Raw genomic sequence first — 26,223 nt, 5'->3', positions numbered from 1 at the left:
TTAATCAGAAGTTTAATTTAATTAATGTTATTCATTAAATAATCCATTCACATCTTTGCATCTTAATGACAGTTAATCTTGCACCCCAGTGAGCATGCCTCAGTTCATTTTAAAGGAAAACCATGTTCCCACTTATATTTTTTATAACATTTCTTGTTCATTAGAATATTTACAGTAGGTATTGCCATATGTGTCTCCCTATTTGTGTTTGTTTATATCAGTGGGAGCGGCCATGATTGCACCTCCACAGGCTCCAAAGAGTAGTTGTGGGACTCTACTTTTAACTGAAGCATCTTGTATTGAACTGCTTCTCGGCCTTTTGGCTAAGATCAAGTGTAGTATTTGTTCTTGGCGTGGGGGGGGATGCTTGCTAAGCTAAGGGATGCATGTAGTTGCCCCTCCTCACCGCTGGGCGGAGAACCACTTGATCCTCTGGCCAAAGGGCCGGCACCGTCATGCGCCCCAGGATTTGCACCCCTGGGGTGCCAGAAAAACACTTCGGTGGAGCACTGGCACTTTAGCACACCAGGCACTTTTCTTTTGCACATGCTCTTATTGCCCCAGACCTTTTGGTAGGGGTAAGAAAGAATTTTTTATATTCCGGCCGAAAGGCTGGGGCTTTTTAAGCCACCCTTTTATGAATTTTATTCATTATTCATTCTCTTAACGCACTTTTTATGCCCACACTTTTTTAGCACTTATTGGATTTTTGGCGCACCCTGTACTGGGACTTCTTTGGAGGTCCGCAGATCCCGACCCCTTTCGGCTTCAGCTGGAGGGGAAAGGAAAAGGGATCCCCCTAGCCTTGCGGCGAAGGGGATCCGAAGACCCTTGCCTCCCGCTGTGCCTTTTGGCCGGGGAGGTCGGGGATAAAGGGGTTCCCCTCGGCTTCGGCTAATGGGTTCCCGAAGATTCGGGACCGTTTTTTGTGCCTTTTGGCCGGTATGGACCTGGATGTTTGAACTTAGCCTCTTTCGAGGCTAAGTCACTAGCACCCCTTTGCACCGTGTGGCACTTACGTGAGCACATTTTTGCACTTGGGTGAACGAAGCACAGACGGGCTTCAAAAAAAAAAAAAATCTTGTATTGAACTACAGTTAAATACAAACAAATTTAAAGATAATTGCCCAACAGACAAACAAATCGGCCACAAAAAATTGAAATAATTGGTATTAATGTCCTGTTTGATGCCATTTGATTAATTAGAGTGACTTTCCTTCACATTGAAAGACTTCTTAAGACTTTGTAGAGCTTTCTTTGCATTGATATTCTTCCAGTCTTCCGGAAGTTCAGCTGGTTGTGTTCCATGCACACGCGCAAACTCATGGTTATGCTCTTTCAACACAAATTTCCAGTAATCTGTGCCTTTACTCCCATCCTCAGGGTGGATATTCCAATCTGGGTAATCATTTTGGTAATCTTTATAAGGGTGAGAGCTCCGGCTTGTCTCTACAGAACTGGAAGGTCTATTAGAGACAACGGTGGTGGAACAGATGGAGTGATCTAGAACATCTGCAACGTCTTTATTGCACTGCACCAGACCGATTGGTCGGTGGATAGTGGCAAAGTGCTTTAGGTGGTCGTCAGTTCCAGCCTCACAAGGCACTTTACAGAAAGGACACTGCTTCCCACATCCAATGACCTTCTTATACAATTCCTCCTGAGGGTTCATGGTGACATTGGAGAGAATGGTCTCAACATTACAATTCCTCATTTCCGCTTTAATTTGTTTTTCAGTTTCTCCTAAAAAGATCTCGACGTCATTTGAAAATTCTGACACATTAAATTTGTTTTCGAAAACTATCAACTTCAAATTACTTTGGGAGATGACCAGTTCTTTATCTAACTGTCGGCAAAAGAAGTCTAAAAAATCGGAAAAATTGTTTGCTTGCCCTGCTGATTTAGAAGAAGCATGTTTGACTTTGCTCATTACAGAATCAAGGACTTTGATATACAAATCACTGCTGCTCTTCAACTTCTCATAATGCCCCTTTATGCAATTTAATATCCATTTCTGGGTAAAGCCCTTGTAGTTATTAATGTATTGATTGTACTCCTCAAATGAGTTCTTCTTCAGAAGCTGTTGAAGAACCTTAAACTGGAAAGCTTTACGAGTCCTGAATTCTGGGTTTTTTTGTAGAATACGATCCAACAACTCCTTCCCCATGTGGTTCTGAATGTGCTGGACGATGGCTGGCTTAAGACAAACCTCACAGAAACATCTAGCCCTTTTCTGACACTCATCCTTTTCTTTGTACATGCTCTCAAACAAGGAAAAGTAATGGGACCTGAGGTTGTCCAAGGAACGAGCTGGGTCGTTAGTTTCAACAAACTGATTGTGCAGGGTCTGGAATTTTTCAGCAGCTTCTTTAAAAATAATAACAACCAGGTCCAATGGCGGTAAGCCATTGTCTACATCAGTATCTACAGGTTTCTGCTTATGTTCTTCCTTTATCATAATGAGAAGATCATGGCAGTATGTCTCATCGTAGTTGACTTTAGTGCTAATTATTTCTGTAATGTAATTCTGGCATTTGTTTATCAAAGGGTCATCAAAACCATTGTCCCAATAGTAATCATCTAAACTGTTTATTCCTTGTAACTTTTCATTGGTCGGACTATATATATTTTTTAGGTAGTGCAGGATTTCTTGGTCTATGTTCCTCTGACTTAGTCTTTGTATATTTAAACCCTGTAATGCCTCCTCCCACATGTTTTCAAATTCCTTTTTCAGCATATGATCATTCAACTCATCAACACTATCCCTACTGTCCTTAATAATGGCTGTAACCTTGTGTTCTATTCTATGGAGGAATTTCTCCTGTATTTTCTGGACTTTGGACCTGTCCTCTTGCAGGCGTAACGCATCTGCACATTTTCTAGCTAAAGCAGATTCCTGTGTCTTCCTGAGATACTTCACACTGCGGAAGAAATCAGATCTGAAAGGTTCCAGGAGATGCACATTGTCACACCCGCTCTTAAAATAGTCCTCTAGTGATTCTGACATATTTCTCTCTTCTTTCCTTAATATCTGCTCCATTTCTTGCATTATTTGTTTTCTTTCTGTATCCAGCTTCTCCGCCGTTAGATTCCTGATAGACGTTTCTGTCTCTGTAAACCAGTTATAAACTGCCTTCTGGAAGTTCCATTCCCACCCTGTATAATGCATACATAGCTGGTTATAAGCTTCGGAAACTAAGCTGTTTCTGAAGCTAAAGATAAACTTCTCATGTTTCACAGCATTCCACAGGCTTTTTATCCACTCGGTATATTCCGGTATCGTCTGAGCCTTCACATTCATCCTTTTCATATATGAAATCAAATATTTCTTCAGTTCATTCACACCATCACTGTATCCGGCATTAACTGAAGCCATAGGTGGGACACCATACCACAAGCCGGGGATATACCAAGTATGTTCTTCAAGGTTATAGTCTATAATATCTGAAAACGTTGTTATTTGGCTCTTTTTCTCCATTCTTGCTGCGATTTCTGTCATTTTATCCAACTGTTGCAGAAGTTTCTGTCTGTCCCTCAGGTTCTTCTCATGAGCAGAAACATCACTCACATTTTGATGGACAAACTGGCAGTTGTGTTTCTTGCCTATTTGTTTCATCCGAAGGAAAGCGTGTATCACTAACTGCAGAATATCTTTCATTTCTGCTGTATTCTCCATGGCCATGTTGATTATTGTGATATCACTCAACCCAACCACTAGAGTCGCCATCTCATTGTCATGTTCATAGCTGTCATCCAGAGAAGCCAATTCAGGGGACTTTAAGCCTTCTGTGTCAATCACCAGAATAAACTCACAGTCTAATTCTCTTTGTAACTCATCTTGGACTTTAATGAGTGTCATGAAGGCTCCTCGTGTGCATCGCCCACTGGCCACAGGGAACTGCAGCCCAAACATGGTGTTCAGGAGGGTGGATTTCCCTGTGCTCTGCACTCCCAGCACTGTGATAACCCTCATTCTAGATTTCCCTCCTGTCTTGGTGTCCAGCTCACTCAAAACATCAGAAATCCACTGCTGTGGTATGTTGGAGGCATCTCCATCTATCAACTCCAATGGGAACCCATCCAGCAGCAGATCAGCCGCAATACTTGGGAGTTTGCTAAATTTTTCTTCCATGTTACTGCCGTTCTCCATAACATATTTAGCTTCATAAAACTGCCCCAATTCTCTCAAAAAGTGTTCAATACCCAAGGAGCTGTCTGATATTCTCTGATCTATCTGCTTCAGTTTTTCTACATCAGCTCCGTAGTTGCCAAACGTCTCCTTGTACTCGGCCTGCAGTTTACAGAGATTGTTTCTAGCCACTGACTCAAGGCTGAATTTAGTGAATTTCAGAAAGCATTGTTTTTCTGCCTCGGATAATTCAGTGACTGCTCTTCTGAACTGTTCCATGCCTTCAGGAAAATCTTGTTTGTTTTGGGCTTCACGGAGTGAAAAGCATTTTCGCCTCAGCTTTTCTATATAATTTTCTGCATTCTCACTGCCCTGGTCTCTCATTCTACACATTTCTTTCTCTGTTTTGGACAGTTCTTTCCAGAGCTCTCCCTGCAGCTTCATTGTTTCTTTTTTATATTCAACAATGTCCTGTATATTGGTGGCAATCTGGTCGGCACGTGTCTTCCCTGCTTGAAGCTCTTTGGAACTTTCATCAACATGGATTCGCATTTCTTCAGCTTCTTGTGACATTTCCTCTAGATTCCTTTTATTCGTGGATTTGTTGATATGATCTGCAATAATATTCTTTAATTCTCTTACCAACGCTGCATCATTGGATGATCTTTTTCTTTCCCAGACATTCTTCTTATCTAGGTTCAGTTTTTCTTGTAGCAGTTTCCTGTAGTCCTTCAGTTCCTCACTAGAGGTTTGTGAAGAAGGATCTATAATAATATATGTATCATTCAATTTTTTTGAATTTTCCAACAGTTCACACTCTTTCTCCCCGACCCTCTCTGTAAATACGAACACCGCCGATGATATGTGGCTTAAAAATCTGAACTGCTCCTCGCCAGTATCCAAGCCTCCTCTCATATTTGTGACTGCAATGGGTTTTTTGATTATGTCTGATCTTAAGTTGCTTCCAGGAAAATACCAACATATTTCCACCAATCCGTTTGAGATTTTACGTGAAGCATTCCCAGTCTCCATTTCTCTGTGCAGGAAAAAGTCTTGCACCTGATGAGCTGGGCTGAGAAGAAGATTGAGAATGCGTGACTTCGATGTTCTGCAGTTCCCTAGTCTCACAAATGAGAAAACTGGCACTGATATGTTCACCAAGTTATCTTCATGAAACCCTTTACTGTCCTCTGAGGACTGAGGTCTCCATCTTTTCACAATGGCTCTCATAGCCCATAGCATGAAGGTGCAGCCTGTGCCACCACCAGCAGGGAGCAGCAGTGGGAGGGCATATTGACACATGGACATTTTCAATAGAATTTCCTGCTGTAAGCATGGGTCTGAACAATGCAGGAGAACACAGAGAACATCTAGAGGATGAACTGAATTAAACTTATCATCACAGTCAGATGATGAATCTTCCTCATGATCCCAGTCATTCAGGTCTGTATCTGAGTTTGTAGCTTGATCCTGTAGGGTTGTATCCCGTGCATTTCTGCTAAGGGACATCAGCTTTCTCAGAAAATACATAGGAACGTCTAGAAGAGTCTGGCACTGAATTTTCTGCACATTCTCCTGTCCAAGGTTGAGAACATCTTTCAGGCTCAGTTTAGAATGTCTGTATCCGTCCATTCCTAATTCTTGAAATATTTTCTGAAACACTGTAATTTCTTCTGCAAAAACAAAGCATCCAAACCATAAGTCAATGTAATTACACCTATAAAACAGATTGTATTTAAGATATATTCATTTCATTCATGTAGTGTGGCTCCCTTAGAGGTTTGGATAATGTCTTTAAAAATGCAAAATAACTAAGCCCGGTATTTAAAGGACAACTAATGCCTCCCTCACCTTTTGCCAATGCAATTAGTTGATATATATATTAGTTAATATATATCAAAAAAATTGCACCTTGCTTTCCTTGTAGAAAAAGATAAAAATAAAGAAAACAAAGCTCAATAACAAGAAAATGGGGATGGCAAGCTACAAAGTTTTACTTCACATATATGAGGGGCCCTTTATAATCCATTTTACCCACTGCCAATAAAGTCTGCCCTGTAACAAATATCTTATTGGTAAATCTCCTGGAATGGCATTAATCACCTTTATCTGAACTGTAAGAAGAACAAGAACATTTCTACAGTCAATGTCCTCCATCCCTATTCTTTCATCTAGGGTCCCCAGACCTTGCTGAACTTCAACTGCAAAAGTCCTAATGAAGTGTTGAAAGCATGTTGGAAGTATTAGTCCAGTAATACCTGGGATTAAGATAATGATAGGATAGGAGGAGCTTTTTTGTATGATGAATAGAAAATATATAAATGTATTTTGCAGTTGTAAATAATCAGACTAATATCATAGTAATTATCTTATTATAGCAAGCCACAGTAGTGATTCAAGGATTGCTACCTGTTTTCCTAGGTGGTAGTTTCTCAGTGAGGTCATCATTAAGGTGGCGACTTTCTGATTGCTCAGGAGATCGTTCATTAGGTGGGAGGCTTTCTGATTGCTCAGGAGATCGTTCATTAGGTGGGAGGCTTTCTGATTGCTGAGGAGATCGTTCATTAGGAGGGAGGCTTTCTGATTGCTGAGGAGATAGTTCATTAGGTGGGAGGCTTTCTGATTGCTCAGGAGATCGTTCATTAGGAGGGAGACTTTCTGATTGCTCAGGAGATCGTTCATTAGGAGGGAGACTTTCTGATTGCTCAGGAGATTGTTCATTAGGTGGGAGACTTTCTGATTGCTCAGGAGATTGTTCATTAGGAGGGAGGCTTTCTGATTGCTCAGGAGATCGTTTCTTAGGTGGGAGACTTTCTGATTGCTGAGGAGATCGTTCATTAGGAGGGAGGCTTTCTGATTGCTCAGGAGATTTCTGATTGCTCAGGAGATTTAGGTGGGAGACTTTCTGATTGCTGAGGAGATCGTTCATTAGGTGGGAGGCTTTCTGATTGCTCAGGAGATCGTTTCTTAGGTGGGAGACTTTCTGATTGCTGAGGAGATCGTTCATTAGGAGGGAGACTTTCTGATTGCTGAGGAGATCGTTCATTAGGTGGGAGGCTTTCTGATTGCTGAGGAGATTGTTCATTAGGAGGGAGACTTTCTGATTGCTGAGGAGATCGTTCATTAGGTGGGAGGCTTTCTGATTGCTCAGGAGATCGTTTCTTAGGTGGGAGACTTTCTGATTGCTGAGGAGATCGTTCATTAGGAGGGAGGCTTTCTGATTGCTGAGGAGATCGTTCATTAGGTGGAAGGCTTTCTGATTGCTGAGGAGATCGTTCATTAGGTGGGAGGCTTTCTGATTGCTGAGGAGATCGTTTCTCAGGGAAGACATTAGGTGGGATGCTTTCTTTGAAATGATTTATGATGGAGCTCCTATCATCATCAGATTGCTTTTCATCTATAAAAAAATAAGAGGAGAAGAGTAAAACAGAACAGAGTTAAAAAAAGAACAAAGAATAGCGGGTTCAACTTCATATCCTGTAAATAAAGGCATTTTGCAAAGCATTTATTCCTCAGGTCCCACATCTACTACAGATTGCCCTGTAACCCACAATGTATAGATTTAAACTGTGCTCCCTTTTTACACCATCACCCCTCTCGATACTCATTTGGTTCTGCCCACTGTTCTACATGACTTCCAGCATAACTCTGAGTTTATTCAGTACAAAGTCCAGTGGAACAGGCCAAGGAATTCGAGGTACTTTCAGTAATAGTGAATATGAAATATACAAATGTTTCTAGAAAATGTTTTTCTACTTGTGTGTAAAGTGGTAATATAAAAAATTGAGGACTCGCTGGGTCAGAACAGACGTTTAAGGAGAGAAATTCTCACTGAAGTCTTAATCAGCATCATTAGTGTCTGAGAAACCTCCGGCCTCATTAGAGTGTTTCTTTGGGTGGAGAGGATCCCGTCACTGTAATAAGATGGATCTTATATCTGCATAGATCAAGAGGTATATTTATCATGCTCTTGAAAAAGTGGAGTGAAGCATTACCGGTGATGTTGCTCAGAGCAACCAATCAGCAATTAGATTTTAACAATTAGAAAACCAAAGCTAATCATCTGATTGGCTGCTATGAGCAGCATCACTCTACTTTTTACATAGCATGATAAATATACCCCTAAGGAAGTAGAGCAGCTCTGCACATTTTGTTCTGACTTTTTTGCTCAAGTTTGCCTTTTTCAGTCCATCATTGGTTTCTATTCCACTTGCACATTATCAGACAAATATGAGAATGGTGAAGTGGACCAAAGCATGGCTACCACTCATAAATGTGCATGAGAGGATACAAGTATCTTTAACATCTTCATCATACTGTACCTGGGAGTAGGGAAGTGCTTATATTCTCACATTCAGCTCGCAAAATGGAAGTACAGAGTACATATTGTAAGCAACCTGGCAACTGGATAGGCCCCATGCCAGCCGAAAAATGCCAATAGGTCAAGCAGTGGACAGTAGGAAAGCAAGCTTTATGCTTTAGCTGTTTCTGCTGGGACAGGATCATGAACATGGAAACCAATCAATCTGCTCTGGGCCCCACTAAAGGTCCCCATACACCATAAGATCCATTCATTTGGCGATGTCGCCAAGCGAGCGGATCTTCTCCCGATATCCCCACCTACGGGTGGGCGATATTGGGAGACTCAGGGATAATATTATTATAACGGCGGGTATAGGAAAAGTTGGTCCGGGAACCGCATCAACGAGCCGATGCGGCCCCTGATCCGACTAGATTTTCTAACCTGCCCGATCGAGATCTGGCCAATTTCAGGCCAGATATCAGTCGGACAGGCCCGTCGGTAGTCCTCATACACGGCCGATTAGCTGCCGAATCTGTCTAAGGGACCCATATTGTCACTACTATCGGCCCATGTATGGGGACCTTAACACTAAAGCCGCCCTGAAACAAATGACTTTTTGGTTTGTATGAAACCCCCTTCTACTGAAAGGGCACTGTTGACCCCCTTTTGTACCCCTGTACCCCTCTTTATGCCTTTAACCTGTAGCACTAAGGAACTAAGGGCTCTTACCTGCTTGTTCTGAATCCTTTAATGCAAAAGAATGGGAGTTGGGATTAGGGATGCACAAAATCCCGGATTCAGCTCGGGATTTGGCCGAATCCCGGCATTTTTTTAAGGATCTGCGGTCCTGGCTGAACTGAATCCGAATTAGCATATGCTAATTAGAATTCCAAAAGGGTTAAATGGCAGCAATTATTAAGCCCTTCTGAACCCAAAAAAGTGAGTTCGGTGCATCCCTAGTTGAGATTATTAGAGGCATTCTCAGTATGGCTGTCGGGAGTCTGGAGAATAATCTCAGTATCATTAGTTGAGAGAATTATCTCAGTATTACAAGTTGGTCTACAAGCTGGGTTCTATTCCTCGTGCTCATCATTAGATAAACTGATAGATAAACTGATAGATAAACTGATAGATAAACTGATAGATATACTAGACTAAAATGCGGAACAAAAGGCGGCTACCTGACTGATTGTGAACCTCCACTTGGGTAGAAATGGAATCCAATAGAGGAAGATGACTCGGTTCTGTCTCTTCTGCAACAAAGTAATAAAAGTCCTTGAGTGAGTGCATTTATCAGCTGTATCAAACAGTACCTGGGGCTGGGAAAGTGCTAATTTTCTACTAATATTCTATTCAACTCTTATTGTTTAGTAGACAAATTTACGGGAAAGCAGAAAGTGAAGGTATAGGGTGTTGTTGGTAGAACAAGTACAGAGAAGGCCTGAATAGAAGGATAATTCATAAAACCATACTGATATATTAAACTAGTAATATCAGCAAGTGTAATATACAGTGATTAGAGAAGGAATTTGGCAAATTGTCAGGGTGGAAGCCAAATAATTCTTAAAGGAGAAGGAAAGGATAATAAAGAGTTAATCCCAAGCTGCAGGCATACCTTCAGTTCTCTCAATAGTGCCCTTAAGTCTCCTCATATTTCTCCTGCTCAGATGATCAGAAGCCAAACAGGAAGAAAAAATGCTGAGCTGGGTAAATAAATTCCCATAATGCCTCACTCCTGCACCGACACCCAGACCAGTGTACATGCTCAGTTAGTTAGACTATGAGTCAGCTTCCTGCTGATTGGCTCAGATCCACATTCCTAAGGGGGGGGGAGTGAGTTCTTAGCATTCTTGAGGGAGGGGGGAGTAGGAGAGGGGAGAGAGCAGAGAGCTGCGTGTCTCTGGCACAGGAATTACAGACACAAATCTTTTCACAGAGAAGCCAGTGCAGCATTTCTGTGAGTGCTTATGGCTGTATTTACATAGACCTTTCTGATAAAGCTTACTGAGTTTTTACCTTTCTTTCTCCTTTAAAGGAACAGTAACACCAAAAAATGAAAGTAGTTTCATTATATAAATACCCTGCTGTGTAGCCCAAGGTATTTATATAAACTATAGTAGGGTTTATGTAGCAAACACCCCAGCTGTACCGGTGCAGGAATGGCTGCCCCCGGGGCTACACAGTGGGGTATTTATATAAACTATAGTAGGGTTTCTGTAGCAAACACCCCAGCTGTACCAGTGCAGGAATGGCTGCCCCCGGGGCTACACAGCGGGGTATTTATATAAACTATAGTAGGGTTTCTGTAGCAAACACCCCAGCTGTACCAGTGCAGGAACGGCTGCCCCCGGGGCTACACAGCGGGGTATTTATATAAACTATAGTAGGGTTTATGTAGCAAACACCCCAGCTGTACCGGTGCAGGAATGGCTGCCCCCGGGGCTACACAGTGGGGTATTTATATAAACTATAGTAGGGTTTCTGTAGCAAACACCCCAGCTGTACCAGTGCAGGAATGGCTGCCCCCGGGGCTACACAGCGGGGTATTTATATAAACTATAGTAGGGTTTCTGTAGCAAACACCCCAGCTGTACCAGTGCAGGAACGGCTGCCCCCGGGGCTACACAGCGGGGTATTTATATAAACTATAGTAGGGTTTCTGTAGCAAACACCCCAGCTGTACCAGTGCAGGAATGGCTGCCCCCGGGGCTACACAGCGGGGTATTTATATAAACTATAGTAGGGTTTCTGTAGCAAACACCCCAGCTGTACCAGTGCAGGAATGGCTGCCCCCGGGGCTACACAGCGGGGTATTTATATAAACTATAGTAGGGTTTCTGTAGCAAACACCCCAGCTGTACCAGTGCAGGAATGGCTGCCCCCGGGGCTACACAGCGGGGTATTTATATAAACTATAGTAGGGTTTCTGTAGCAAACACCCCAGCTGTACCAGTGCAGGAATGGCTGCCCCCGGGGCTACACAGCGGGGTATTTATATAAACTATAGTAGGGTTTCTGTAGCAAACACCCCAGCTGTACCAGTGCAGGAATGGCTGCCCCCGGGGCTACACAGCGGGGTATTTATATAAACTATAGTAGGGTTTCTGTAGCAAACACCCCAGCTGTACCAGTGCAGGAATGGCTGCCCCCGGGGCTACACAGCGGGGTATTTATATAAACTATAGTAGGGTTTCTGTAGCAAACACCCCAGCTGTACCAGTGCAGGAACGGCTGCCCCCGGGGCTACACAGCGGGGTATTTATATAAACTATAGTAGGGTTTCTGTAGCAAACACCCCAGCTGTACCAGTGCAGGAACGGCTGCCCCCGGGGCTACACAGCGGGGTATTTATATAAACTATAGTAGGGTTTCTGTAGCAAACACCCCAGCTGTACCAGTGCAGGAATGGCTGCCCCCGGGGCTACACAGCGGGGTATTTATATAAACTATAGTAGGGTTTCTGTAGCAAACACCCCAGCTGTACCAGTGCAGGAATGGCTGCCCCCGGGGCTACACAGCGGGGTATTTATATAAACTATAGTAGGGTTTCTGTAGCAAACACCCCAGCTGTACCAGTGCAGGAATGGCTGCCCCCGGGGCTACACAGCGGGGTATTTATATAAACTATAGTAGGGTTTCTGTAGCAAACACCCCAGCTGTACCAGTGCAGGAATGGCTGCCCCCGGGGCTACACAGCGGGGTATTTATATAAACTATAGTAGGGTTTCTGTAGCAAACACCCCAGCTGTACCGGTGCAGGAATGGCTGCCCCCGGGGCTACACAGCGGGGTATTTATATAAACTATAGTAGGGTTTCTGTAGCAAACACCCCAGCTGTACCAGTGCAGGAATGGCTGCCCCCGGGGCTACACAGCGGGGTATTTATATAAACTATAGTAGGGTTTCTGTAGCAAACACCCCAGCTGTACCAGTGCAGGAATGGCTGCCCCCGGGGCTACACAGCGGGGTATTTATATAAACTATAGTAGGGTTTCTGTAGCAAACACCCCAGCTGTACCAGTGCAGGAATGGCTGCCCCCGGGGCTACACAGCGGGGTATTTATATAAACTATAGTAGGGTTTCTGTAGCAAACACCCCAGCTGTACCAGTGCAGGAACGGCTGCCCCCGGGGCTACACAGCGGGGTATTTATATAAACTATAGTAGGGTTTCTGTAGCAAACACCCCAGCTGTACCAGTGCAGGAATGGCTGCCCCCGGGGCTACACAGCGGGGTACAAGTTGTGGGCAATCATCTCTTGGTGGGGGAAGGGGCAGGTTTATAAATAGAGTGGATTGTAATGCATGGCCCACATTATGATGCCATTATTTATAAATATGTTGGGGGGGGGGGGGGTTATGGTGAAAATGTAACCTTTACTTTCTCTTTACATGTATCATTCCAAGCTTTTACAGCACTGTAAAAAAATCCAAAAAACTCCAACTGAAATGCTACTCTCCTGTGCCACCTAGTGGCAGTAGTGCAATATGGAGAATCGGTGGCACCCAGATAGGGAGTTCCTTTAGTCCTCATTATAGCTAACTGCAATCTACAAGTTGCAACAGAGGTAACTGCCTAGGGCACAACAATTTTGGTAAAGGTTCACATATATTAACAGTACCATGTTAACGGTCCTAAGGCCAATGGCACATGTAGCTTTACCTCTACTAGCCAATAACATTAAGGTGAACACCCAGACCGAACTCTGCTGAAATCCACATACTCTTATGGGGGTTCAAACCTTGCTGATGTGGACAGTGCTCCCTTTAGTTGTAAGTTCAACAGGGGACCTCCTTTCTTCTATGTCTTTGAGAACACAGCATTAAATCTTTGTAACTTTATCTTCATTTATTGCAATGTTTGTTCTTCCTGTTTGTACTTTTATTGTACAGTACTGCATTTCCTAGTAGCACTATCTAATTAATTTTGAAAGAGCAGCACCTCCTACTGGTCATTTACTCTGAGAGATATATGTTGGGAAGGAAAACAGAGACCTGTTCTGATGTTGCTCTGTTCAAGAAAGGCATAAGAAAGGTCATAGGAAGTTTCAGGCCAAATGGAAGGGAACGTGGCTAAAACAAAGAGTAAATGAAGGAGAAATCATCAAGAAGACTTACGTTGATGTGAAGGATTAGCAGATGTTCCACCGGTTTCATTTAGCGGCTGTTCTACGACACAATGATAACAATGTTTGATAAGAACTTACTTCTGTTTCATTATTTTAAAACTCAGACCCAGAGAAGGGGAAGGGATAAACAAACAATGCTGCAATTACACTTACAAATAATTTACATATACCTGTGTTCTAGTAATGTGCGGTGGCCCTAACTTACCCAAGCCCAACCTGTGACCGACCTGGCCCACTGAGCCGATTTATATACCCACCCCTGTCCCAACCCAATATCTGATGTCACTGGAGGGGGCGGTGCAACTGTGAGTATATAAACAGCAGTGCCATTGGACAGCACGTTGAGGTCAGAAAAAAGAAATTTGGCCAGCCATGACCTACCTCAGGGGGAAACTGGGCGGATCTGTGCACCACTACTGTGTTCAGCACAATGCAGCCATTTCCCCTGCATGTCCAATCCTAAGCCCCTTAATGCCCTAACAATCTACCCGGGGGTATTATAAATGCCCCTTCTTGTCTTTTTTTGGCCACTAAAACTGGAGTAAGAAATATTACTGGGGTTAAACTGAAATTTAAAAAAAGTCAAATTCACAATGGCGTCAATAATGTCAGATTTGGAAAGAGGCAGTTAAACTGGAGAAGTGGAGTAAAAAAAAGTGATTATCTATAAAATCAGGCTACAGACGCACGTTCCGTTTGTTATTTTATACCTTCTGATATTCCTTTTTTCTTTTTCCCCTTTGGTATACAGCAGCGAAACAAGCTCCCTGCAAAGATAATGATAGGAAATGGTTTGCATGAGGCCATGATGATGATGATGATGATGGAAACGAGTCTTATATACTTTTTCTATGTACAGCATCTCCAACACAATCCGCATCGTAAAACAGTGAAATGCAAGATATTTGCCCTTAGTGGGGCTAATTAAAGTGATAATACCCCTCCCTCATTTGCTTAATGCAACACCTATTCCTTCCTGCTCTGCTGCGGCCTGCACTGCATTAACCATGTCACAATTTCTGAACGTGAAGCCATTGGGACAGGTCAGGATAAGCCAGGCTGAAGGAAACCTCAATAATAAATGCTAAGAAGCATGTTTTCTGGATGGTTAATGATCCACGAATCATTATGGCAGCTCCATTCTCAGTTTTGCACACTTTGTGTCTGCTGATCTGTCTTTATAAGTGATGGGGTTGCCACCTTTCCCCATTGGCAAAAGCTGGGCGGGGAGTGTGGTGGCGACATCATGGGGCGGGACAGTGGCATCATAGGGTTTTGTATTTGTAATGCCTACTTGTTCAGCCTCCAACCCGCCTCTGATTCACCCCAATTCTGCCTCCCACTCCCCTTGCATAATGAAGGTGTAGCAGCTCTGCCCCCAAACGCATCATAAGCCTTTTGAACTGTAGGCCCCCCCCTTTTGCACCATAGGCCTGCCCATTTTAGTCCCACCCCCTGCCTCCATGTCATGGGCTGGTAAGGAGCCCAAGAAAAGGTGGCAACCATGGGCCTGGGTGCAAAATCTGCTCCGGGGTGCCGGCATCTGACCCCCTGCCTGTGGACATATGCCAATCCTCACTCTTATTGCACTGACTGGCGAGGCACAAAATCACTTGCAAATTTAACTTTTGATGATGATAACACTAACTACAACTTCCCCTCAAGGAACCCTATGAGCAGACGGTACTCATACATACCAAATCCATGGGAAGATTTCTTCTTCTCATTACTCGTTTGACCTACAAAAATTTAAAAATGAAATTATTTAATGCAAGTGCGCAAATCCTGTCACAAACTAGAAGACGTTACTGCAAGTGTGCTGGTATAATTATATATAAATATATATTTTATTTTATAATTTTTAAATGATTAAATTATATGAAAATAGAACACGGTGTACATTGCAAGTAATTAAACATATACTGTTGAACCAACAAATGTATTTGTAGCTGTAATATTTGTGTGTAGGCGCCATCTCAGTGCCTTGTGCCTGAGTCTGAGCTTTCAGCCAGCGCTACACGTTAGAACTGCTTTCAGCTAACCTATTGTTTCTCCTACTCCCATGTAACTGGAGGAGTCCCAAGCCGGACTTGGATTTCTTACTATTGAGTGCTATTCTGATACCTACTGGGAGCTGCTATCTTGCTCCCTTCCCATTGTTCTGCTGATCGGCTGCTGGGGGTGAGGGGGGGGGATATCACTCCAACTTGCAGCGCAGCAGTAAAGTGTGCCTGAGTCTGAGCTTTCAGCCAGCGCTACACATTAGAACTGCTTTCAGCTAACCTATTGTTTCTCCTACTCCCATGTAACTGGAGGAGTCCCAAGCCGGACTTGGATTTCTTACTATTGAGTGCTATTCTGATACCTACTGGGAGCTGCTATCTTGCTCCCTTCCCATTGTTCTGCTGATTGGCTGCTGGGGGTGGGGGGGATATCACTCCAACTTGCAGCGCAGCAGTAAAGTGTGCCTGAGTCTGAGCTTTCAGCCAGCGCTACCCATTAGAACTGCTTTCAGCTAACCTATTGTTTCTCCTACTCCCATGTAACTGGAGGAGTCCCAAGCCGGACTTGGATTTCTTACTATTGAGTGCTATTCTGATACCTACTGGGAGCTGCTATCTTGCTCCCTTCCCATTGTTCTGCTGATCGGCTGCTGGGGGTGAGGGGGGGGGGGATATCACTCCAACTTGCAGCGCAGCAGTAAAGTGTGCCTGAGTCTGAGCTTTCAGCCAGCGCTACACATTAGAACTGCTTTCAGCTAAGTTATTGTTTCTCCTACTGGCAAGTAGTGAGGTCTTCTGTTTCTCCTGCTTGGGTGTTATTCTCAAATCTACCACTAGGTAGCATGGGAGCACTTTTAGCCATGCAGATAACTGTGAGTTCATTTTGATCTATTGAATGCTGAAATCTTCTCCAGGCTTTAGGTAACCAGCTGTTTGGAAGGGGAAGGAGATCTGGGGTGTCAGGAAACATTGCCTCTCAATGTATTTGATGCATTTGGGGTTAAAGTTCCCCTTGCCTCTCACTGTATCTGATGTATTTGTGGTGTCCCTACCCTCTGGCTCTTACTGCATTTAATGTATATTGGGTTCCACTACTTCTGTCACTCACTGTATAATCTATTTAGGATTTATTGTTATTGTTCATAGGAGTCACTCTATACTTATTTATAAGTACATACTGTGTGTATATTCTTTACTTCTTGTTAATAGCTCATGGAGTAGTTTTTCAGCAGTGCATTTTGGCCGGCAGAGAAACACCTGAAGCCACCCTTGCCACTTCCTATTGTCAATTGAGTCTGCCCGACACAGCAAGTACAATCAATTCCCATCCCAATACCGCACATTAAGGCATTTTAATAGCCCCCTACCAGCAGTGTTAGCCATTAGGGCTGTGGCACACAAGGCATTTTGTCTGCCAGCGGTCAAGGCAGCTAAAATGCCCCAATACCACTCCTGATAATATTACATGAAAAACACATTGAATGACAGTCAAAGCCAGATTTCCTGTGGGCCTTAGGGAAATAGCAGGACTCACTTTGTTGCCCATAAGATATCTTTCTCCCCACAGGCAACAGAGTACCTGACAATACCTATGACTTTTTCGCTATGTGATCATAGAACGCACCTTGCATAATTGCATGAGAATGCTCCTTTTGGCACATAGGGAGCAATACAAAGGTATTTTCAGGTACCCTGTTGCCTGCAGGGAGTGGGCTATCTCAAGGGGCAACAAAGTGACCCATTTTCCATTGCCCTTAAGGGTTATGGCACACTGGGAGATCTGCCGTCCGCAGGAACTCTGCACTACCTGTAGGCAACAGATCTCAACAAATACATCTTTACTTTGGTGTCAATGTGAATCACAAGTAGTAAACCATATGAACTGAGTAGTGTTGGACTGGGGTGTCCGGGTCCCACCGGGGCTGCCACCTTGGGGGCCCCCCACCTCAGTTGCAGACCAATGCGCAGGCTGCCTCCTCCATCCCCCATACACGTTCTTAGGGGGTGAGGGTGGAGAGACAATGTTGCCAGAAGGTATTGGGTCTGGGACGGCAGGGCCCACCTGTTTTTTTTTCCTAGTGTCCTGCCGGTCCAAGTCTGACCCTGGAATTAAGTAACTGCTGGAAAATGCAGGAAAGGGCAATAATCAGCAGTTACGCAATGCATGGGTTTTAGCACTGGATATTCCCACTGACACCAATGCAAAGGTAGTGGGTAGTGTAGATTCCCATAGGCAGACATTTCCCTGCGTGCTATTACCCTAAAGTGAATGTTGCAGTCAGACATTTTGTGGTTTAACTTCAACGTGGGCCCTCAGGGTTTCCCGAAAGCCATCAGGTGTGAGTAGCCATGGGTAGTAGTTTCATTAGCCCCGGGCTACCTTACCTGCCTCTTCATCATTCTGTCTCCCTCTGTTTCTTTTACTCCACCACTCTGTGAAAATACAAGTTGAAAGTGATTAAACCTAGAATAGCAAGATGACCTCTTTTGTGCATTTTATCTCCATTTTAAATGCTGCCTGAGGAGGCAGGGGCAGGACACACTTGAGGACATGGGTGCATTTTCCATAGGGTACAAAGAGGCTCGGCTATAGGGCTCTGCCTATAAGCCACAAAAATGGAAAAATATTTTTGAAACTAAACAATTCTCAACTTCTGTTCCAGGTTCAACACCCAGGCCGTGATATCCAGAATCTAGTAGAACTAAGTCTAACGCAAGGGGAAAGGTGGCAACCCTATGTCTTATAATTACAGAGAAAAGGCAGATCAGTAGACACAAAGGGGCCTATTCATTAAAACACGAGTTCGAATCCCGAATGGGAAAAATTCGGATTGGATACGATAATTTCTGAAGATCGTGACTTTTTGTCGCGTTGCGACTTTTCCAACGCTGTCGCGACTTTTTCTTGCTTTGCGACAAAATTTTGCGACAAATTCGTATTGTCGCGCCGAGTACAAAAGTTTGGGATTCATTCAAGCTTTGGTATGGTGACTTTCCTTGGGCCAAGTCGGAAAGGTTTTCCCGCCGTTTACGATCGTTCAATATGAAAAAGTCGCGACGGCGACGAAAAAGTCACGCAAGATACGAAAAAGTTGCGACGCAACTAAAGTCACAATCTTCAGAAATTATCGTATCCATGCCTAATTTTTCCCATTCGGGATTCAAACTCGTGTTTTAATGAATCGGCCCCTTTGTGTCTACTGATCTGCCTTTTCTCTGTAATTATAAGACATAGGGTTGCCACCTTTCCCCTTGGCAAAAGCTGGGCGGGGGGCATCATGGGGCGGGACAGTGGCATCATAGAGTTTTGTATTTGTAATCCTTAGTTGTTCAGCCTCTGACCTGCCCCTCATTCACCCCAATTCTGCCTCCCACTCCCCCTCCATACCTCTTGCATAATGATGGTGTAGCAGCTCTGCCCCCAAACGCATCATAAGCCTGCCCCTTTTGAACTGTAGGCCCCCCCCTTTTGCACCATAGGCCTGCCCATTTTAGTCCCACCCCCTGCCTCCATGTCATGGGCCTGTAAAGAGCCCATGAAAAGGTGGCAACCATGGGCCTGGGTGCAAAAACTGCTCCGGAGTGCCCGCATCTGCCCCCCCTCTGCCTGTGGACATATGCCAATCCTCACTCTTATCTTCAGACCTTCTTGCACACAGTCATTTTGGTGGGCCCTACTGGGGGAGGGGGGGCAGTTGCACCCATTGCTCCCTCGTTATATGCACCACTTTGCACCTCTAAATAGATACTGTCATAAATAGTATTAACTAGATATATCCTATAGGGTTGAGGTTCATGTGTGTCATGTGACTAACGATGGTAACTAAGGGGTGTTGGGGGGTAGTATTAAGGTGGGGGAGTGCAAGGCACAAAATCACTTGCAAATGTAATTTTTTTATGTTATAATAACACTAACTACAACTTCCCCTCAAGGAACCCTATGAGCAGACGGTACTCACGTATACTAAGTCCATGGGAAGATTTTTTCTTCTCATTACTCGTTTGACCTACAAAAATATAAAAATAAAATAATTTAATGCAAGTGCACAAATCCTGTCACAAGCTAGAAGACGTTACTGCAAGTGTGCTGGTATAATTACATATATATATATATATATTTTATGGGTTCAGAAAGGTGTATTTTAAAATGATTATATTATATGAAAATAGAACACTGTGTACATTGCAAATAATTAAACGTTTATTCTTGAACCAACAAATGTATTTGTAGCTGTAATATTGGTGTGTAGGCGCCATCTCAGTGCATTGTGCCTGAGTCTGAGCTTTCAGCCAGCGCTACACATTAGAACTGCTTTCAGCTAACCTATTGTTTCTCCTACTCCCATGTAACTGGAGGAGTCCCAAGCCGGACTTGGATTTCTTACTATTGAGTGCTATTCTGATACCTACTGGGAGCTGCTATCTTGCTCCCTTCCCATTGTTCTGCTGATCGGCTGCTGGGGGTAAGGGGGGGGGGGGATATCACTCCAACTTGCAGCGCAGAAGTAAAGTGTGCCTGAGTCTGAGCTTTCAGAAGGAGCCAGCGCTACACATTAGAACTGCTTTCAGCTAACCTATTGTTTCTCCTACTCCCATGTAACTGGAGGAGTCCCAAGCCGGACTTGGATTTCTTACTATTGAGTGCTATTCTGATACCTACTGGGAGCTGCTATCTTGCTCCCTTCCCATTGTTCTGCTGATCGGCTGCTGGGGGTGAGGGGGGGATATCACTCCAACTTGCAGCACAGCAGTAAAGTGTGCCTGAGTCTGAGCTTTCAGAAGGAGCCAGCGCTACACATTAGAACTGCTTTCAGCTAACCTATTGTTTCTCCTACTCCCATGTAACTGGAGGAGTCCCAAGCCGGACTTGGATTTCTTACTATTGAGTGCTATTCTGATACCTACTGGGAGCTGTTATCTTGCTTCCTTCCCATTGTTCTACTGATCGGCTGCTGGGGGTGAGGGGGGGGGGATATCTCTCCAACTTGCAGCGCAGCAGTAAAGTGTGCCTGAGCCTGAGCTTCAGGTAACCTATTGTTTCTCCCACTGGCAAATAGTGAGGTCTTCTGTTACTCCTGCTTGGGTGTTATTCTCAAATCTACCACTAGGTAGCATGGGAGCACTTTTAGCCATGCAGATAACTGTGAGTTCATTTTTATCTAATGAATGCTGAAATCTTCTTCAGGCTTTAGGTAACCAGCTGTTTGGAAGGGGAAGGAGGGGGTGTCAGGAACCATTACCTCTCAATGTACTTGGGGCTAAAGTATCCACTGCCTCTTTCTGTATATAAAGTAAAGCTAAAGTTTCTCTTGCCTCTCACTGTATCTGATGTATTTGTGGTGTCCCTACCCTCTGGATCTTACTGCATTTAATGTATATTGGGTTCCACTACTTCTGCCCCTCACTGTATAATGCATTTAGGATTTGGAGTTATTGTTCATTGGAGTCACTGTATATTTATTCACAAGTGCATACTGCGTGTAAATTCTTTACTTCTTTTTAATGCCTCATGGAGCAGTTTTTCAGCAGTGCATTTTGGCCGGCAGAGAAACACCTGAAGCCACCCTTGCCACTTCCTATTGTCAATTGAGTCTGCCCGACACAGCAAGTACAATCAATTCCCATCCCAATACCGCACATTAAGGCATTTTAATAGCCCCCTACCAGCAGTGTTAGCCATTAGGGCTGTGGCACACAAGGCATTTTGTCTGCCAGCGGTCAAGGCAGCTAAAATGCCCCAATACCACTCCTGATAATATTACATGAAAAACACATTGAATGACAGTCAAAGCCAGATTTCCTGTGGGCCTTAGGGAAATAGCAGGACTCACTTTGTTGCCCATAAGATATCTTTCTCCCCACAGGCAACAGAGTACCTGACAATACCTATGACTTTTTCGCTATGTGATCATAGAACGCACCTTGCATAATTGCATGAGAATGCTCCTTTTGGCACATAGGGAGCAATACAAAGGTATTTTCAGGTACCCTGTTGCCTGCAGGGAGTGAGCTATCTCAAGGGGCAACAAAGTGACCCATTTTCCATTGCCCTTAAGGGTTATGGCACACTGGGAGATCTGCCGTCCGCAGGAACTCTGCACTACCTGTGGGCAACAGATCTCAACAAATACATCTTTACTTTGGTGTCAATGTGAATCACAAGTAGTAAACCATATGAACTGAGTAGTGTTGGACTGGGGTGTCCGGGTCCCACCGGGGCTGCCACCTTGGGGGCCCCCCACCTCAGTTGCAGACCAATGCGCAGGCTGCCTCCTCCATCCCCCATACACGTTCTTAGGGGGTGAGGGTGGAGAGACAATGTTGCCAGAAGGTATTGGGTCTGGGACGGCAGGGCCCACCTGTTTTTTTTCCTAGTGTCCTGCCGGTCCAAGTCTGACCCTGGAATTGAGTAACTGCTGGAAAATGCAGGAAAGGGCAATAATCAGCAGTTACGCAATGCATGGGTTTTAGCACTGGATATTCCCACTGACACCAATGCAAAGGTATTTTGGGGAGATTTCTCGCCTGTGGGTAGTGTAGATTCCCATAGGCAGACATTTCCCTGCGTGCTATTACCCTAAAGTGAATGTTGCAGTCAGACATTTTGTGGTTTAACTTCAACGTGGGCCCTCAGGGTTTCCCGAAAGCCATCAGGTGTGAGTAGCCATGGGCAGTAGTTTCATTAGCCCCGGGCTGCCTTACCTGCCTCTTCATCATTCTGTCTCCCTCTGTTTCTTTTACTCCACCACTCTGTGAAAATACAAGTTGAAAGTGATTAAACCTAGAATAGCAAGATGACCTCTTTTGTGCATTTTATCTCCATTTTAAATGCTGCCTGAGGAGGCAGGGGCAGGACACACTTGAGGACATGGGTGCATTTTCCATAGGGTACAAAGAGGCTCGGCTACAGGGCTCTGCCTATAAGCCACAAAAATGGAAAAATATTTTTGAAACTAAACATTTCTCAACTTCTGTTCCAGGTTCAACACCCAGGCCGCGATATCCAGAATCTAGTAGAACTAAGTCTAATGCAATAGGAGTTTCTTGAGTTTTTTTTACCAGTTATCTAAGTAGCTTTTTCAGCAGTGCCGGGATTCTCATTGGAGGATTATGTTGCATACTAATTGGCCCTGGAGGGCTGGGTCTCACACACAGGCACATAATGAGCAAACTGGGGCACTAAGTACCATTTGCATGTTAGTGACACAACATGGCCGCCCACACTGGGAGCCCCTCCTGTTGCTGGGGACATAGTGCCCATTAGGAGCCTTTTTTGGACAAAATGGTATTGTTTCCCCCCAACCAGAGTGTGGGCTCTATTAACCTGCACTTCCACTCGGGTAAACAATGTTCCACTGAAACTCATGTACTTACTTGCCACAAAAATGATAATCAGTGGTGAGACAAATAACACACATGCGGGGACGACCGCCATGTTGATTCTCTTTCCTGGGAAAAGAGGAGATGTTATCGATGTACATATCATTACTAATACAGCGTTGGCTTGTCTGCGACACGTGCGCACATGCTGAACTACACATCACCCTCAATGTAACAGCTTGCACACAACATACGGGGAGGGGATGACACCAACCTTTAATGCTGATGAACAACATAACTCCAATTAATGCAAAGCATAGAATGAAACGCAGGCAGCTGCCTATGCTGAGCCTCATATCCAGAGCACTGTGGGCAGCATTGGGCCACGCCCTGCAACTGACAGGAACATTGAAAATATTCTTGAATATTCATCCTATGATCATTTATTTTGCCATGTAGAACAGCTTCACTGTAGTGATGTGTGTGCATTGCCCCAACTTGCAGCCGACCCGGCCCGCCGTGTTGCGCCAACTGATAGACTCGCGCCCAATAGAGTGCAGTTACACAAAAGTACCTTTAAAGGGGTGGGCCAACTTTGACTTCTAGTATTTTATAAAATGTCTTTAAAATGCAACTTTGCATCTGGTCTTCATTATTTTTTTATTTGCCTTCCTTTCCTACCTCTTTTTAGTTTTCAGATGGGGGGGGGGTGTCACTGAGAATGCTGGAAGTTGTAGTTAAATTACAGATATACTGTTGGAAAAATGGGAAAAAGTGGTGAGAGAGGAAGAGGGTGTGGAAAAGATAGAGAGAGCTTAAAGGGTTTGTTCCAGGTGTATTCCGGATAAGAGGTCTTTCTGTAATATGGATCTCCATACCTTAAGTCTACTAAAAAATCAATAAAACATTAATTAAACCCAATAGGATTGTTTTGCATCCAATAAGGATTAATTATATCTTAGTTGGGATCAAGTACAGGTACTGTTTTATTATTACAGAGAAAAGGGAATCATTTAACCATTAAATAAACCCAATAGGGCTGTTCTGCCCCCAATAAGGGGTAATTATATCTTAGTTGGGATCAAGTACAGGTACTGTTTTATTATTACAGAGAAAAGGGAATCATTTAACCATGAAATAAACCCAATAGGGCTGTTCTGCCCCAATAAGGGGTAATTATATCTTAGTTGGGATCAAGTACAGGTACTGTTTTATTATTACAGAGAAAAGGGAATCATTTAACCATTAAATAAACCCAATAGGGCTGTTCTGCCCCCAATAAGGGGTAATTATATCTTAGTTGGGATCAAGTACAGGTACTGTTTTATTATTACAGAGAAAAGGGAATCATTTAACCATTAAATAAACCCAATAGGGCTGTTCTGCCCCAATAAGGGGTAATTATATCTTAGTTGGGATCAAGTACAGGTACTGTTTTATTATTACAGAGAAAAGGGAATCATTTAACCATGAAATAAACCCAATAGGGCTGTTCTGCCCCAATAAGGGGTAATTATATCTTAGTTGGGATCAAGTACAGGTACTGTTTTATTATTACAGAGAAAAGGGAATCATTTAACCATTAAATAAACCCAATAGGGCTGTTCTGCCCCCAATAAGGGGTAATTATATCTTAGTTGGGATCAAGTACAGGTACTGTTTTATTATTACAGAGAAAAGGGAATCATTTAACCATTAAATAAACCCAATAGGGCTGTTCTGCCCCCAATAAGGGGTAATTATATCTTAGTTGGGATCAAGTACAGGTACTGTTTTATTATTACAGAGAAAAGGGTATCATTTAACCATGAAATAAACCCAATAGGGCTGTTCTGCCCCAATAAGGGGTAATTATATCTTAGTTGGGATCAAGTACAGGTACTGTTTTATTATTACAGAGAAAAGGGTATCATTTAACCATGAAATAAACCCAATAGGGCTGTTCTGCCCCAATAAGGGGTAATTATATCTTAGTTGGGATCAAGTACAGGTACTGTTTTATTATTACAGAGAAAAGGGAATCATTTAACCATGAAATAAACCCAATAGGGCTGTTCTGCCCCAATAAGGGGTAATTATATCTTAGTTGGGATCAAGTACAGGTACTGTTTTATTATTACAGAGAAAAAGGAAATCAGTTTTAAAATGAACAAGTCTGTCTATTTATCCCCATGCAGGGTCGGACTGGGCCGCCGGGACACCGGGAAAAATCCCAGTGGGCCCCGGCCCTAGTGGGCCCCAGCGGCCCAGTCCGACCCTTGCCAGCGCTCCCCCCTACTGACTGTTCCTCCCCGACGCGTTCAATTTATGCGCGCTCGGGGAGGACGTCAGGCGGGGGCCCTGCGGGGGGTTAGGGGACGCGGCTGGGGCACCTGCAGGGCCCCTGGGACCCCCCAGTCCGACCCTGTCCCCATGTCTGATTCCTGTGTCATATAATGACAGGAAAATGGCATCATTATCTCTATATGTAAGGTACCAGCAGTATTTATACAGATCAGCTGGGATTCTCATTGGAGGATTCTTTTGCATTTCAATGCTGCCAATGCGGGCCCTAGAGAGCTGGGAAAGTTTTATTGTGCAATATTGCTTTAAGAATCCAACCCTGATGTTTCTGGACTACAGCTCCCAGCATGCCTCACCCTTCATTATATGTTACATTATTCTGGGATTTGTAGTCCAGCAACAGCTGAGTAACGTTTGGTCGAGCCGCACTGTGCAGCAGGGTTTAGTTTCCCTTTAAGAATGATGCCACACAGAGAGATTAGCAGCCACCAACTGACTAGGGAAGCCCTATTTGCAGAGTCCCAGCCCTGCTGTACAACACTGCGTGTCTATTAGTGTAGGAGGTGAATATTAGGTCTAAATGAGATGCTCTTACCCCCGGAGATCTCTGTGGCCCCGAGAGGGCCCCCACCGTATCCCAGTAGCTCCCCAGCAGCGCCGAGTGTGCAGCCCAGAGGGGGAATGCGGAAAGAATAACGTGAAAGAGAAATCTTTCTTTCACTTTCACATTCCTGTACGTGGGTGTAACTGCTGCACCGTCTCTCCTACAGGGCAATGTCACTGCCAGGCAGCCTGGCCCTTTTATAAACAGTTTAACCCTTTGCGTGCTGGGCTCCTCTACTCTTGCAGCCCCCAGGGTCCCCCCTTATCCGGAAACCCCTTATCCAGAATGTTCCGAATTACGGAAAGGCCATCTCCCATACACTCCATTATAAGCAAATAATTCTAATTTTTAAAAATTATTTCCTTTTTCTCTGTAATAATAAAACAGTACCTGTACTTGATCCCAACTAAGATATAATTACCCCTTATTGGGGGCAGAACAGCCCTATTGGGT

General features: G+C 44.0%; 1 protein-coding gene and 1 pseudogene across 2 annotated transcripts; one reads left to right on the top strand and one right to left on the bottom strand.

Moving 5' to 3' along the window:
- On the bottom strand, positions 1 to 25,918 carry LOC101732549 (interferon-induced very large GTPase 1). 2 transcript variants are annotated; one of them, XM_031893515.1, is made up of 12 exons: positions 25,762 to 25,918; positions 22,938 to 23,012; positions 22,266 to 22,313; positions 19,523 to 19,570; positions 17,949 to 17,996; positions 15,258 to 15,299; positions 14,271 to 14,327; positions 13,550 to 13,600; positions 9,614 to 9,685; positions 7,208 to 7,526; positions 6,539 to 6,999; positions 1 to 5,802 (listed from the first exon to the last, which is right to left on the bottom strand). In XM_031893515.1, exons 2-12 carry the CDS (start codon positions 22,996 to 22,998, stop codon positions 1,199 to 1,201), a joined length of 5,811 nt encoding a protein of 1,936 aa, XP_031749375.1. In that variant the 5' UTR covers positions 22,999 to 23,012; positions 25,762 to 25,918; the 3' UTR covers positions 1 to 1,198. The 2 variants fall into 2 exon arrangements, with proteins under 2 accessions (XP_031749375.1, XP_031749374.1); XM_031893514.1 differs by having other exon boundaries at positions 7,325 to 7,526; positions 25,762 to 25,886.
- On the top strand, positions 304 to 426 carry LOC116407879 (annotated as a pseudogene).
- Positions 25,919 to 26,223: the final 305 nt, after the last annotated feature.

The sequence above is a fragment of the Xenopus tropicalis genome, chromosome 9, assembly GCF_000004195.4.
Source record: "Xenopus tropicalis strain Nigerian chromosome 9, UCB_Xtro_10.0, whole genome shotgun sequence".
Lineage (NCBI taxonomy): Eukaryota > Metazoa > Chordata > Amphibia > Anura > Pipidae > Xenopus > Xenopus tropicalis.
The sequence above is the reverse complement of the archived record's forward strand: the minus strand, read 5'-3'. Positions and strand labels throughout refer to the sequence as shown.

Excerpts from the sequence above, each read along its gene's own strand:
- LOC101732549 (XM_031893515.1), bottom strand. The coding sequence starts at position 22,998 with ATGGCGGTCGTCCCCGCATGTGTGTTATTTGTCTCACCACTGATTATC. Across the intron at positions 13,601-14,270 it reads GAAAAAAGGAATATCAGAAG|AACAGCCGCTAAATGAAACC; the intron begins GTATAAAATAAC and ends ATTGTGTCGTAG. Across the intron at positions 5,803-6,538 it reads ACTACCACCTAGGAAAACAG|AAGAAATTACAGTGTTTCAG; the intron begins GTAGCAATCCTT and ends TTGTTTTTGCAG.